This window comes from Protopterus annectens, chromosome 8.part0, assembly GCF_019279795.1.
Source record: "Protopterus annectens isolate FY-2018-M chromosome 8.part0, PAN1.0, whole genome shotgun sequence".
Lineage (NCBI taxonomy): Eukaryota > Metazoa > Chordata > Ceratodontiformes > Protopteridae > Protopterus > Protopterus annectens.
Window position 1 is genome coordinate 1,353,730,382 of NC_056741.1, and position 15,500 is coordinate 1,353,745,881.

Consider the following 15,500-nt stretch of genomic DNA (forward strand, 5'->3'; position numbering starts at 1 on the left):
GCTTCCAGCTGGGAGACAGTTATTACCAGGTATCAACTGCTCCAAGCCAGGGATTACCTATTTCAAATCTCCAGATCCCTGATATTACTATAAATGTGGAAAGATTAAACGTATCCCTTGTACATAATTTGAGATTCATAAGTTCTCACTTTAATGCCATAAACCAGGTAACATCTTTGACTCTTCACTGCATCATGTCAGTTGGAAATAAAGTGTGGAACTCGCTGTCACTCCTGTTCTTCTCCAGCTACACTAATTCAGCTAACTCATGGTGCTTTTCCTTTTCAGTTCCTATTGGCTTCTATAAACCCAATTTACAAACACCATCTTTGCTAGTGGGTCCAGTCGAACATCTTGTTACTAGGCAGGTTTTTCTTCTACCCCCTCCCCCTAGCCACAGTGAACACAGACACTTCCCATCCAGAGTAGGGAGATAGGGCAAGTGAAAGATAACCCAAAGCACGTAGTCTTCCCTGGAGACTAGGTTACATACTAACGTCCTAGAGTGGAGAGCTTTCCTACTTACGTTGGAAGTCTTTTTAGGATGTTCTGTTATCACTTTGGAAACCATTGCAGTACACATTCACAACATGCCAGTAACTTAGGATAGCAACAAACAAGGTGGATCCAGAGCTTGTACCTTGTACAGAGAGGACATGATGGGTTAGGAATAGGTGATTTCTCCAAACCGCTTTCAGATTGCAAGGGTAAGCATGTTGCAGAGCTTGATTATCCTCCTCCTTTCTTTTTTGGCCTCATCTTGCAGTTCCCCACTCTCTGGTCTTATCTGAAGTGTCTTCCATGGATTCTGGTGCCCAGTTGGGATCTCTTATCTCATCCTTAGTACAGCCAGCATTCCAATTTCCATGCCTCAAACTTACCTCATGGTTTCTCTTTTCCAGTGATTGCACTGCACATACTGGGGAAATCCTGTGCTCTGGCTAATAGACTCAGTAGGTCTAGCCTGATCCTTGAGTGGTTCCATGATCAAACCAGTTGCAAACCTGAATTTTAACTGTTGGGGCCAACTTTGACATTTTTGTTTTCCCCCTAAACAATAAATTCAGCAGATATTCCACTCTTAATTCCCCCCTCCGAGGAGAATCCTTGAATAATGCTTACTTCCCTGTCGGCCACTGATTTCTTTATACTTACCCACCCTCTACCATTAATCTCAAGTTTCACCCCCCTTGTTCATTAAATTAGCCAGTAGTTTCAGGACCTCTACAATATCATTCCTATCTCAACATTATAAAGCATGCTATTTATCTCTCTCTCTCTCCTTTCTGGCCTTATGGGAAGTTTATTATAAAATATTTGACATCCATGATTACATTTGAAACAATACATTTGTATGTGTCTGTGTTCTTATCCCTGGAACTCCGTTGAAAACTGGTTCAAGTCGGACCTTTCCGGTAAACAATTGTCAAGTAAATAATAGATGTTCTCCGTGTTTCACTGTTGCAGTCATTACATTTGGAGTAATCTGCTGGCAGGTTGCCCTCAGTCGGCCTGAATATCAAAGTCTTGGGTCCTGCGTCAGTTGCTGTCTCCTCCTCCATGACGTCAGGTCATCAGGGGTATAAAACATGCAGCCGACGCCATTTTCTTTAGTCTTTCTTGCTGTGCGGTGCCCGAAGCAGAAGCAGTTCGCAAGTGCCGGTCGGCCAACTCCTGAAATTTTCTCTTTCGAGTTTCAGAACCGAAGTCAAATATTTATTTTGGAAACGGATTTAACCACCCTGAAATGTCATCGGATAGCAATCCGACTATCGGAGTTCACAAAAAACGCAAAGAAAATGACAGAGACAGACCGTCGAGGTCCAAAACCGATAACGAAGCTTCTCCTAAGACAGTCGCCTGTTCGCTGGTACTCAGTGAGGTGCTTTCACAGCCCCTGATACCCGCTACTTTCGAGCCACAGGCCTCTACAGAGACCCATGTGGAGTCTGGCATGCCGCGATTCTCAGAGTATTGTACCCGCGGATGTCTCTGCCTTGGATGGGTCCAGAGCCGTTGAGCAGGCACCGGCTTCTGAGGGTGTTTTCAGGCCTCAGCATTTCTATATAAAACTGACCCCAGCTTCAAAAACAAAGACAAAAGCAACTTTTAAGGTTAAAAAACTGACGCATGAGCCACATGCTCAGGCCTTTATGCCCAAAAAACAGATGATCAAAATGGCTGGAGACTTAATTACCTTGATCAGGGGTTCTCAACCCCCCCCCCCCCCCGATAAGAGGCCTAGGCAAGACACTGATTATGAATCTTCAGATCAGGTTTCTATTTCTTCTGATTCCTTTTCTGATCAGGAATTTTCTATACCACCCTATGAGGATTAAGATGCAGAGGAATCCATCCCATCTGCATCTCCTCCTAAAGATTATTCTTTTGGAGAAACCTTGCATACTTTGAGGGAACATTTTCATTGGGAGAGTCAAGATTTGTCAGAATCAAAAAAGAGACTTTTGGATTTCCTTCTTCTTCCTCAGCATAGGCCTTTGGCCATACCTCCTGTATTAGACATTGTTGATAATGTGTTTTCGGAATCAAGCATGACTCCAGAATTACCTACCTCCGACTCCTTGCAAGCCAGACAGATATTACAGGATTCCTGACTCCCACAAATTTTTATTCAAAAATCCTGCTGCTGACCCTGAAACTATCTCACAGGGTCCCAAAGGTGTAAAGGGCCTGAAAAGCTAAGAATCCTACCCCCTCAGATAGAGATTCCAGGGCGCTGGATATATGGGGAATACCTTGGCAATTAGGGCCTTAAACTGCCAGTTTCATATGCTTAAATATCAACAGCATGTTATGGGATTATTGAAACAGAAAATGATGTTGATTTCTGAATGTGTGGAAAATAAAGAATTACAGGAATTATTGCATGCAGCAGAACAGGTTGGAAAGCATATGTTGCAATGTGGTTTTGATTCCTTGGAGGCCTCCTGCAGGGCCGCAGTTACTGGATCTGTGATTAGAATGCATGCCTGGCTCAAGGAGCAAAATCTGCCTGATCATGTTGAAGTTAAATTGTTGGATGCACCTTTACAGCATGGTACTCTGTTTGGTAATAAGACAGAAGAGGTTTTAAAGAAAATGGAAGACAAAGCTAAGTCTATGCAAACTGTAAAAGACTTCTTACAAGTGCAGCCACCAAGATTCAGTAGACACTGGCCTACAAAAAATTGGTCCTTTCCTGTGTCCAACAGAGCCTCACAGGGCAAATCCAGGCACTCAAAAGGCTCTAGATACCAATCACAGAGTTCTCACAGGTCAAAGCAATGGGGTGCCTCTACCTCCAAATCTGGAGGAAACAAAGCACAACCCTACAGTAAACAGTCTCAATGACTTCCCTCTGCCATCACCAAGTACTTATCTTTTGGCAGCCCCCTTAGGGGGAAAACTAGCACTTCATGCTCAAAATTGGCAGTTAATAACCCAGGACAAGTGGGTATTAAACATAGTATCCCAGGGATACAGATTTCATTTTCATACCTTGCCAATTCCAAATGGTTGGCCAGATCTGCCACAAAATCAATGGGCAGAGGCACAGAAACAAGTTACATTCCTCATGGATAGGGGGGCTATTCAGCCAGTACCAGAACAGGAAAAAGGACAAGGGTTTTACTCCAGGCTGTTCTTGGTACCCAGAAAAGACAATGCCTGGCGCCCAATACTGGATTTATCGATTTTGAACACATTCTTGGACATACCAAAATTCAAAATGTTAACTTTGCAGCAGCTTCTGCCGATACTGGGCAAGAACGCTTGGCTAGTGACTCTAGACTTAAAAGAGGCATACCTGCATATCCCAGTAAGGGAATCGTGCAGAAGATACCACCGCTTCAAGGCTGGTTTTATGCATTACCAATTCTCTGCACTGGCCTTTGGCTTAACTACTGCACCCAGGGTCTTTACAAAGTGCCTGGCGCCAGTAATTGCATTTTGCAGACAAAGAAGCATACAAATCTATCCTTACTTGGACGACTGTCTCATTCAAGCAGAAAATAAGGACATTCTTCTTCAAAATCTGGCTTTTGTAAAAAGGCTTCTAACATGCCTAGGGTACACAATAAATTAAAAGAAATCACAACTAGTACCCTCTCAAAAGATTACATTCCTAGGTGCAAGCTTGAATACAACTCCCCAGATGGTCTTACGTTACGCTAGACAAAGGCAACTGACTATTTACTTCAAACAGATGGCAACAAAAACCCAGTTATCTGCAAAACAAGTTCTGCAGGCTTTGGGGTTCATGGCATCCTACATTCTACTAATTCCATATGCAAGACTGCATATGAGGAAACTATAGTGGTATCTAAAAAGTTTATGGAGTCAACATTGTCACAGTCTGGAAACAATGATTCCTCTCATTCCCTGCCTACAACACTAGTTTCTTTGGTGGGCAAAGACATGTCACCAGAGCATGGGACGGACTTTCACTCTACCCCCTGCCAACCAAACCCTAACTACAGACACATGAGACTATGCTTGGGGGGGCCCAGCTGGCGGGGAGATGCATTCAGGGCATATGGAGCCCAAACCAAATGCATCTGCATATCAACCAGAAAGAGGTGTTAGCTGTTCAGATTGCCCTGACAGCCTTCAAGGACTTACTTCATCCAGGACAACTACTGATAAAGACGGACAACACCACGGTTATGTGGTACATAAACAAGCAGGGGGTACACATTCCTATCCCCTTTGCAGACTAGCCATGGCATTGTGGGACACAGCCTTGACTTACCAAGTACATCTTCAAGCTCAATTCCTGCCAGGAAAACAAAATACTGTGGCAGACAACCTAAGCAGAAATATTATGGACCCTCACGAGTGGAAACTGGATCCATGAGTCTTCAGCATGATAACAGAGAAATGGGGGAGCCCGGACATAGATCTATTTGCATCTCCCCAGAATTATCAACTGGACAAATTCTGCACAAGGACTTGTCACAGACAAGCATGGAAAGTGGATGCCCTATCCTTCAGTTGGAAAAACCTATCAGTCTACGCCTTTCCTCCTCTGACTCTTCTTCCCAAGGTCTTACTAAAGGTCAGACAGGAAAAACCAAAAATGATCCTAATGGCCCCGGACTGGCCTCGCCAGCACTGGTACCCAATTCTAAGGAATATGTGTCAGCTCCCTCCTTGGTACTTGCCTCAAATACCTCATCTACTGTCTCAGCAGAACAATCAAATTCTGCACAATCAGCTCCAAACTCTGAACCTGGCAGCATGGCTGATTATGTAATCATTCAAACAACACCTCTCAGTAAATCTGTGATGGATGTCAGTTTGGAAGCCAGAAGGCCTAGTACTAGAAAATCTTATGCTGATAAATGGAAGAGATTCTGTGCTTGGAACCAAGCACAAGGGACTGACACAGCAAAGCCAAATATTCCTCAGATTTTACAGTACTTGACTGAGATGCTTGACAAGGGCCTATCTTTTTCATCTATAAAAATCCATGCCTCTGCCATCTTGGCTCATTACAACACAGAGCCTCCCATCTTTTCTCATCCTGTGCTAAAACAGTATCTTAGAGGGGCCAAAAATTTAAGGCCTCCCAGAAGATCACCAACTCCTGCATGGAACCTCAATTTTGCATGGGACCTCAATTTTGTATTGGAAAAGCTCACCCTGCCTCCATTTGAACCAGCAGCTACTGCGGTTATAAAGTTTTTATCTTGGAAAACAGCTTTCCTTATGGAAATCACTTCAGCAAGAAGGGTTTCAGAACTACAGGCCCTCATGGCTGTGGAGCCTATTATTACATTTTACATTGACAGGGTGTCCCTCAGGACCAATCCTTCCTTTATGCCTAACGTGGTAGCCAGTGTGGCTCTTAACTAAACATTTCACCTGCCAACTTTTTACCCAAATCCACAGAACAAGGGGGAGCGGATTCTGCATTCCTTGGACAGGGTGTTCATGTAGTGATCTGGGTTTAGGCTTGTCCGCCTGGTGAACGGAACTTCCCTGGCCGAGTTCAAATGTCAGACGAAGCATATGGACAGGGAGTTTCTCCATATTATGAATTTTTACCTGTGTTTATAGACACAGGTGTTTGGGCACATGTCAGCCGCTTATTCTGTTGGCAATACATATTATGGGTGGGGTTGTCCATACTCCACGGTGAGGGGTGTTCTCATTCACATTTGACTGTTACCTGTATACAGTCATATGGGACATGAAGTGACTACAGGTATGCAGTTGTACATTACACAAATGTGAAGGGTTGTTACTGTAAATATGTACGGACCATACCTCTCAACCTCTTAGAGCACCAAATCTTTGATAGAATACTAGGTTTTGCATTAGCATGACTTTTCTGAAGGATGTGGAGTCTTAAATCAAGATATTTCTCATTATTTAGTGACGTCAATCCTCAGCTATTTACCAGACTGGTGCAGATTGTCGGAGGCACACAACAACAATATGAGGCAAACCTCTGGTCATTCTGTGAATATCTGGACAGTTGAGTGGTATGGTACGGACCTCTGTAATACGCTGTTGTGTTCTGGGCAGCAGTAGCTCAGCATTAAAGACTGCAGTCAGAACGTGCTGACAGACAGTTGGGTTTCAGACTTCATACTCCGGACATTAATGCCAATGTGCAAACTGTTATTCATGTTTCTAGGAGCTGTCTTTACAAATTGTCCCTGTTTTTGGACCTTTGTCTCACTTGTATTCATGGATCTGTCCAGATATCTTGCTCACACAGGTTGACAGGTATGGTCGGTCATGCCTGCACAGTCAGTGTCCCTCACACTTGATCAGGGTTAACCTGTTTACGCCAGTGTCTTTTGCCACTATGCGAAATATGTGCATTATATTCTTCCTCCTATTCTTGTTTTATCCTGGGTAGTAGGTGCATGCCCACTTAGGGCTGGACAGTGTCATGGACCTCCACTGCTGTGTCCAGATATCTACAGGATTGGACATCATGTCTCATACCCATTCTACTATTTACACAGGTTGGTTATCCCATGAGGATATCCCAAAAATTGGACAAGACCAAAACAAGTCCGATACTGAAGATATTTGTGGATACATGGTTTGCAATCCTGACACTGCCTAGGGTGATGATACCTACTACATATCGTGGGGGGTCACTGTGTGTAGCTGTGTCTGCAAAACCAGTGGACAAGAATGGGCTGGATTTGGTGGACGTTCTGGTATGGAGGCAGGTTGTGTGGTGTGGAGGGTATGCTGGGTAGGCCAATATGCATCCAGGTGTGTTGCGTTTGTTATGGCCAGTTCCATCAGGACCCATCTGTGGGTATGTGACGGTGACATATCTATACATTTGTCTCGCACATTTCCATATTCATATGTTTGTGGGATTGTGTTCTACACTATGGCCTGTCTGCTTGTCTTGCAGCAAAGAAAAAAAAATAGGGTTGGGAGGGTGGCCTAATGGTTAAGGTGTTTGCCTTACAAATGCAAGGTGCAGGGTTTGAGTCTCCTTAGTACTAATCTATGAACCTATGAACCTATACACAGACAACTAAGATTCTACTTAAACAGGACCAAATCTCTAAGAAAGTCTGAGCAGCTACTGGTGGCATTTGCTGCAGGATCAAAGGGAAAGGCTATTTCAAAGCAGACTATTTCAAAGTGGATAAGCCACTGCATTCATTTCTGCTATTTGCATCATGGTAAACACAGTTGCAGTCATTACATTTGGGGTAAATTGGCCCAAGGGAATCAGGTCACATTCCACCAGGGCTGCATCTACCTCAGCAGCTTTTCTCAGAGGGGTTCCAACCAAAGACATTCTAAAAGCTGCTACTAGGAGCTCTGTTCATACTTTTACAAAGCATTATCACTTGCCTGTCTTCTCTAAGTCTAGGGCAGGCTTTGCCACTGCAGTTCTGCAGGGCCTTATAGCCGCTCTTAATGCTATTTCGTTCCAGCCTCCCTTCCATAGCTTTGGGATTCTACCCAAATGTAATGACTGCAACAGTGAAACACGAAGAACATAGGACAGTTGTGTACACTTACCATAAATGTAGATGTTCGAGTGTATGCACTGTTGCAGTCTGGGTTACCCACCCACCATCCCCTTTTTTTCTAACTCTCTTTCCTTCACTATATATTCTACTAGCCTTTGTGTGTATTTGCTTTTAGATGAAGGTAAAGTCTATGTTGTTACAATTGCATTTGTATATATATGACATCTGGGGCAAGAAAAACTAAAGAAAATGGCATCGGCTGCATGTTTTATACCCCTTGACCCCTGGCGTCATGGAGGAGAGACAGCAACCAACCGGAGGACCCAAGACTTTGATATTCAACCTGCCAGCAGATTACCCCAAATGTAATGACTGCAACAGTGAATACACTCGAACATCTACATTTATGGTAATTGTACACAACTGTATTACCCAGATGGGCTTCTGTTTCGAACATTGGAAATCAGTTTCTTCCATTGACTCTTCCAGATGATGTAAAGTTTTCCTCTAAAAGGAAGCTTGCTACGTAGACCTTCCATAAAGATCCCCTTTTGTCCTTTGGATCTCATGATTGTTCTTCAGAAATTGACACAGAAAGCCTTGAACCGATGAGTGAGGGCTGTATGGGTTTCCGTCTTGAATTTTCAGAATGTCAGGCCTTGTTACCAAGCCTCTTTATTTTTTGTTTCATAAGATAGGGCGTCTCTTTAGACCAGTTCCTTCTTTTATATTCAGATAGTCACAGAAACAGATGTTAATCATTATTTCAAAATGGCCAGGTATCTTTCACAATTTTTTTCTAATTTTGTTTAATTTTTTGTGGGGACCAAACAGTACAGAAAATCTGACCAACTGTTTATTACCCTTTCCTTTGATCCACTTAGGTTAAACAGGTCCATATGTAATCCTAGCTAAATAGTTTACTGAATGTATTTTCGCTGTTTTATTCCCAAAATGGTTTAGAATGGCTTCATTATTCAGTACTTCGTGATGTATTATAAACTGGGCATTGTCAACAGAAACAGACCTTTCTTTTGTTTGACGGTGCTCTGGCTTATCTTTCCTTGAGAGCCCCCCAAGAATTATGTAGCTGGGGACTGTACCCATCAGTGCGAAAGAATGAAAAGGACAACATATTTAGGAGTTATGTACTTACCATAACTTGGTATATGTGTTGTCCATTTCATTCTTCCTCACCTTCCCTCCCAGCCTTCCCCCGGCCGTATATCTCTGAGAAGGATAGTGGACATTACGAGAACTTTGAATTCCCAGGTTTCAGTCATAATTCTCTCTTATCTGTCCTGTCTCTATAAATCAGTAGGTATAGGCAGCAAACTCGAGCTGAGGACTTAGAGGTATTGTGGTGTGTTATGGGAAATGGGAGGAGTTTGAGGTTAGGATCTAAAGTCTGGAAGATAAATCAGAGTCAGATCCGAGGATCAGCTCCATAACTCATCGGTGAGGAAGAATGGAATGGACAACGCATATACCAAGTTATGGAAACTACATAACTCCTAATTAAATTGTCCCGTGTGACATAGACACTCTTACCTTTATATAAGTGAAAATAAATCATAGCAGCACAATCTCAGTTGCAAACATTATACTTTACAAACCCTGCCAACACAACTGTTGCTGCAAACATTATACTTTACAAACCCTGCCAACACAACTGTAGCTGCAAACATTATATGTCACTTTTAATTTATCCAGTCATTGTCAGTCAACTATTACATAGCTCATTCAGATCTTGTCTTCTTTTAAACATTAAAAAGTAAAAAATGAAGTTCCTAATGCATTAAGCTTCGGACAAAAGTGCTTATTTGTTTTAATAATAAAAACAGTTATGCGATCTGGTATTGCATTCGCTTTTTTACTTTTTGAGTTTGGAACTGTTTTATCATTTCCTGGTGGATTTGTTTTATTTTAAACATTGTTCCTCCTCTGCATGTAGTGGTCCCATATTTCCCATTGTTTCCTGTGTAATTTATTAATACCCGTTTCTAAAGATTCCAGTTCCAGTTGCTTTATCTTTAACTGTCTTTGTTACTTCTATAAAGTTGGTTTAGACTTTGATTTCCATTTTCTAATTATTGCTTTTTTAGCAGCCACCATAATTAGACTCAGCAAGGCCTTACTATGTCTAGGCAATTCCAACTCTGAATCATAGCTTAAAAAACTAATTTCCATAATCACTCCAATTTGCTCACCCAGCATCTCAGACAGAGCAGTCTGCAGGGAATCTTTAAAGTCAGCCAACTCATTACACTCCCAGAAAATATGTTCCCAGCTACATCTTTCTTCCCCGTCACATGCCTAACATTTGTTGTCTACCTGAGGAAAGAGTCTTTGGAGCCTGCTTGGGGTATAAAAATATCCTAAAGATCCTAAATCTAGATTTTGTTGCATATTTGGGAGACATACATATATTCTCGCATTGTTTCTTTGTGAATTGCTTATCCAGTCTCTCTCCCCAATTCTTCCTCACCTATGCAGTAGCTCTTCTTGAGAAGCCTCATGTTCAGCCATCCTTTTGTTTTCACTTCAGCCTCTAATTCTTTCCATTTTATCAGTGCATTTGAATAGCTAGTTAAAGCTTATTCTATTTCCAGTCTTTTATTTGACTTTATATATCACTTCAGTGTTTCACTTATTTTAAACTCTTCTGAGTACATTTGATTTATTTTCCTAACTTGAAATTGCATTTTGCTGAACATTTTCAAGATTCTTTCCAGCTGGAGTTTTTTTTCTTCCTTTCTGACTAATTTTCTCAAGATATCTTCTTTATTGGCACTCATACTGTGTAATTACTAGTAAGTAAGAGAATTTTACCAAAGTTGATAAATAGCACTGGCTTGTTTCTGAATTTCAGTTTTCACAGTAACTCTAATTAACTTGTTGATCATTGTACAAGCAATCGTAGTAGTCCCTAGCTCTCTTTGATGTTGACTGTGCTAATGCTATGGCTAAGACAGCAAGCATACCTCTTTGAAGCTTTCTTTCTTTAAGGAGGAGCTCAAGCAGTATATTCTGATTTTGAATAGGAAGGATCTGTAAATCTAGTCCTCTCAGGGTCTAATGGATGATGTTCTGTAAAGGAAACATTTATGAGCCCCCCCCCCGTCTTCTAGGACTAGCCTCCCCCCAGAAGCTATTTACCAAACCATGGACGACTCTCAAATGTGAAATTATCTTGTCTAGCTAAGTCATAAAGATGACTTTAGGCCCAGCAGTTAAATTCCTGACTGTCAAGTTGTGCTGTTAATTGGTTCAGTTTTCCAAGTTTTTCTGTGCTTGGATGGTAGTCACCTAAGAACAGTTGGTCTTTGACATGACCGTGGTAAGCAGCAACTTAAGATTTTTTTGTTTTTCTACCAGAAAGGACTGCACTCTAGGACCAATCATGTCTGTAAATGTCTTGGAATTTACATGGACTGTATACTTTAAAGGGTCTGTAGAAGCTGTTTCACTTTTGGAAGAAAGCCAGGTAATTTAATAGAAGTAATTTTTTTATTTCCACAGGAGATGAAAGGATTCTGACCTTGGCATCTTCAAACAGTACCTACACAGTTTCAAGTTTTGGATGGTGACTCTCCACAAGCTGACGACTGTCAGGGCACTTGGATCATGTTGTTGGACTTGATGGATACCTTTTCACAAATCATTATTTAGGATCTCATTAGAGGAAGGGGACACCACTTGTAGTACAGAGTTAATGACATGTGGCCTTTCCTCTGCATTTAGGATGTTTCTAACTGGTGGAAGCTTTGGAGACATATCCTCTGCCAAGATGATTGACTCCTAGTGGTTGTACAGAGGGACTCACTTGTAACATTACAGGAGTGTATTCTGCCATGCTTGCAGTCTTTGAGATAACTCTAAATTGGGAAAAGGCATCTGAGTTCCCTTCTCAGTGGATTGGTTTCATCTGTGCAGGGTTGCCCAATGTCAGTTGTTCTTGCCAATGGAGGAAGGCCCAGAAAGTCAAGACCTTGACAGCCAGGATTAAGGTACAGCATGGAGGGGTGCATGCTTGAGAATGTGGTTGTTGCAGTAGAGAGATCACAGCAGCTGCAATATCACCACATGCGCACAGATCTCTTGATGTTGTATGCCTGTTGCTGAGCTCTGGAGTGGTGTACAATCCCCACCAACTTGAAGGCAAGTCTTCCCTTCCTGCAGCCACGAAACCCTCCACAGGTCCTGATGGTGGATGCCTCATTGAAGGGGTGGTGGGCTCATTTCAGCTCCTTCATTCCTTCATAGCTTGAGGGAAGGGATAGTCTTGGAAGGGTATTCCACATTTTCCATCTAGGTGTTTGCACATAGCTGTTGGCCTAGAAGAATATGGAGGGGGATTTCTTCTGGAATTATTCTTGATTCAATCGATTACCAGTGTGTGGTACATAAACAAGCAAAAGGCATACACTTGACCCAGTTTGCAGAGAAGTGATGTGTACCAAGTATCGGGCTATAAGCAGAGTTTTCACTCTGTTGGTTTACCTGGTGAAATGAATGCATTGACAGGCATTCCTTGGGATGCCATTTCCTGGAACTTAAGAACTTAAACTTTGAGAGCCTTGTGTGTATCAGAGCTTGTGAGAGAAGTGGTAAATAACCGAGACTGTTTGTCTCTTGTGCAAATGTTATGCTTCCCTTATTTTGCTCTGTAAAGCAAGATAGTGTGCATCTAGCAGTGGACCTGCTCTCTCTTCCCTGGTAGGGAAGATTTTTGTACACCTATCATCCATTCTCCCAATTCCTCATCTGTTCACATATTTCGGGGGGGAAAAAAACAGACCATGTGGTGATGTCAGGTTTCATTCTATCCTTAACCTTGGGTTTGGATCTGAACCCTAGGATCTGACTTGGCCATTACTATAGCTTGTGGTAACCCAAAAACTCTTGAGCCTAGCCTTTACCCAGCATGCATCAGTCCTAAGGACCACAGATCTCGTTTGCTGCTTTGTAAGTTAGATGTGGTTACACATTGCTCTCAAGCAGAAAGTCTTTCTTGTAATTTGTTTCTTTTTTTTCAAAATCTTTACCGTTCACCTGTTTTATTGATTACTGTTGTTTTCCTTATCTAGCGAACTACTTAAAGTCTGTATTAATTATAAGTGCTTTTATTTTTCTCCTCTTCTGTACTTCAGTACTCTAGTTACTGTTAGTAGTAGCTTTCCGTTATACTCAGTGTATTTCTGAAATATCGTTGATATTCTTTTTCTCTCTCTCTCTTCTTGCCGTTACATAAAACAATTCTCTTTTTTCCTATACTTCTATATATCATTTGTTCCATGGTCGCTTGATCACCATACCTTCAGTAAGCATAATTTCTTGACTCTTGACTCCAGCAGTTGACCTCATTTGCTACTTCAGGACTCATTTGTAGCTCTGCTGATGAGAGTGAAAGTGCAAAACATTAGATATGTAAAGGATTCTGTCCTCTTGTTACAGTTAATTTTGTGATGGCACCCCACTCGCTGAATTACAGTTACCCTCCCTTTGCTTCCATGTGTTCAGCCATCCTTCCATCCACCAGCTGCTGATGGAATTCCATGTAGCTGTCAGGTATATACTTGTACATCTTTGTGAACAGTGTATGTATCAGATCCTCAGTATTGTCTTAATTTATAATATGTATGCTTGCTCAGTAGTTTGGGATGAACTGGTAAGCTCAGGGTGTGGTTACACTCTTGGTGAAGCATGTGATTTGATGTGTGTAATGTATTCATATCCCCAAAACAAGGGTCTTTAAAAGTGTTGAAGTGAAAGACATGATAAACCCAATCGTAAATCCACTGAAGAGGGTCCCTTCTTATATCAGCTCATGTGGCATAAACATATCTCATGTCTGAAATGGTTTACTGTAAGTAGAATGATGAAAATGGCTTGGTCTAACCTGCTTAAGTATGGAATACTTAAAAACTAGGTACACTTGTGGTGATAGTAGAACAAGTAAAGGAAAATGTGTTAGAGGGTTGCAGATTGGCTGCTTGTTGTATCCTACACCCTCTTCAAGAGAAATCTTGATGAGTGGATGGGAAATAGAAAGTTCACCCCAGGGATCACTCCAGTGGCTCTACTTGATAGAGACACTGGGAACTAACATCGGGCGGCATGATGCCAGGGCACTTCTATGGGCTAGGCTTGTAAAGGCTCCAGGGCCATTAGCTTAGTACACACATGTGAACCTATGAACCTAATGCATGTATCTGCATTTTTAACTTCTTGTGGTTAAGAGCTTGTCAGAACTGACCTGATCACTACTACTGACATCTGATCCTGGAAGCCAAAGTAGAGTTATGCCTTGTAACACTAGAAAGTGCACCAAAGAGTACCAGGCAGCATTGGCTTGGTTTCATAAAAGACATGCAAAGTGTCCAAATTATCTACATCTGCAGTCAGTCATTATTTTTGTGTTATTGTTATTGAGCCTTTAGTCAGAACTGGACTGTTTTGTCATCGATAGAGCCCCGATTTGAACCCTGTTACTGGCTACCTTTCTGTTGTTCAGGCAATTTTGTGGCATAGCTCGTATCATTGCTAGTCTGCATAGGTGCTCACATAAAAATGGACTAACTAAAGCTTCATTTTCTGCAAGTTATTAAAGCTCAACAGTCACTCATACAGTTCGTTAACTTTCTTTGGAATTACAGGCTCGCCCTCTGACACGGTATCTGCCAATCAGAAAGGAGGATTTTGACCTTAAGACCCATATTGAGTCATCAGGCCACAATCTGGAGATGTGTTATCATGTGATCTTGACAGAGAAGATGTGCAAGGGTTACCTCACTAAAATGGGTGGGAAAATAAAGTCCTGGAAGAAACGCTGGTTTGTGTTTGACAGGATGAAACGTGCCTTCTCATATTATGTTGGTAAGTTTCTCTTTGTATCTCATCCTTAACTGATATAGGTTAGTCATACTGATCCAGTGGTCCTTTTACAGGAAGTCATCTTCATAGTAACAATATGTGTTACTCCATCATCAGTACCATGTTTGTTTAGAGAATTGTTGCATTTATGCCAAGTATCCTTTTACCATAATAGTGTACCATTTTCTGTAAGGCATATTATTTTAGTAGAGTTATTGTGTAAACATCAGAACTTATAATGTACTTTAACTTGTAATAATTTCATTAGATACTACAGTCTTGTAGTTCTGCTTCTCTTTACATTCGTATACCTTTTTAATCATATGTGAGCCCTATTCCCTGAACTCTTAACATGGTTATAACTGCCATTTTCTTGTGTTGTAACCTCACTTTGAACACCACCATACTTCATAGAAACATTTGCATATCTTGCTGCTGTTCTCCTTGCAATTACTAGGTAGTCGATCCTTGCTTTATCCGTATACATTGTAATGCCTAACTTAAAATGTTTGTCAGCTTTTAACTATTTGTAAAAATGAAAGCTTGCTCCCCTGTTTAGAGTAACTTCACAAATATTAACATTTGAACACCATCTTTTACTCATCCTTGTATACACCATGCTTGTATGCTCCTTTCTGCAGATAATCTCTGCTGTATCAATGC

At 41.6% G+C, this 15,500-nt stretch overlaps 1 protein-coding gene across 8 annotated transcripts in view; it reads left to right on the top strand.

The window, feature by feature from the left end:
- The window catches only part of PHLDB1 (pleckstrin homology like domain family B member 1), a 2,201,164-nt gene that overhangs the window by 1,976,573 nt on the left and 209,091 nt on the right, over window positions 1-15,500 (top strand). For all 8 annotated transcript variants that reach the window (XM_044080920.1, XM_044080921.1, XM_044080924.1 and 5 more), the window contains one exon: window positions 14,621-14,840. In XM_044080920.1, the coding sequence (XP_043936855.1) occupies window positions 14,621-14,840 (220 nt within the window). The remainder of the gene's footprint in view (window positions 1-14,620; window positions 14,841-15,500) is intronic.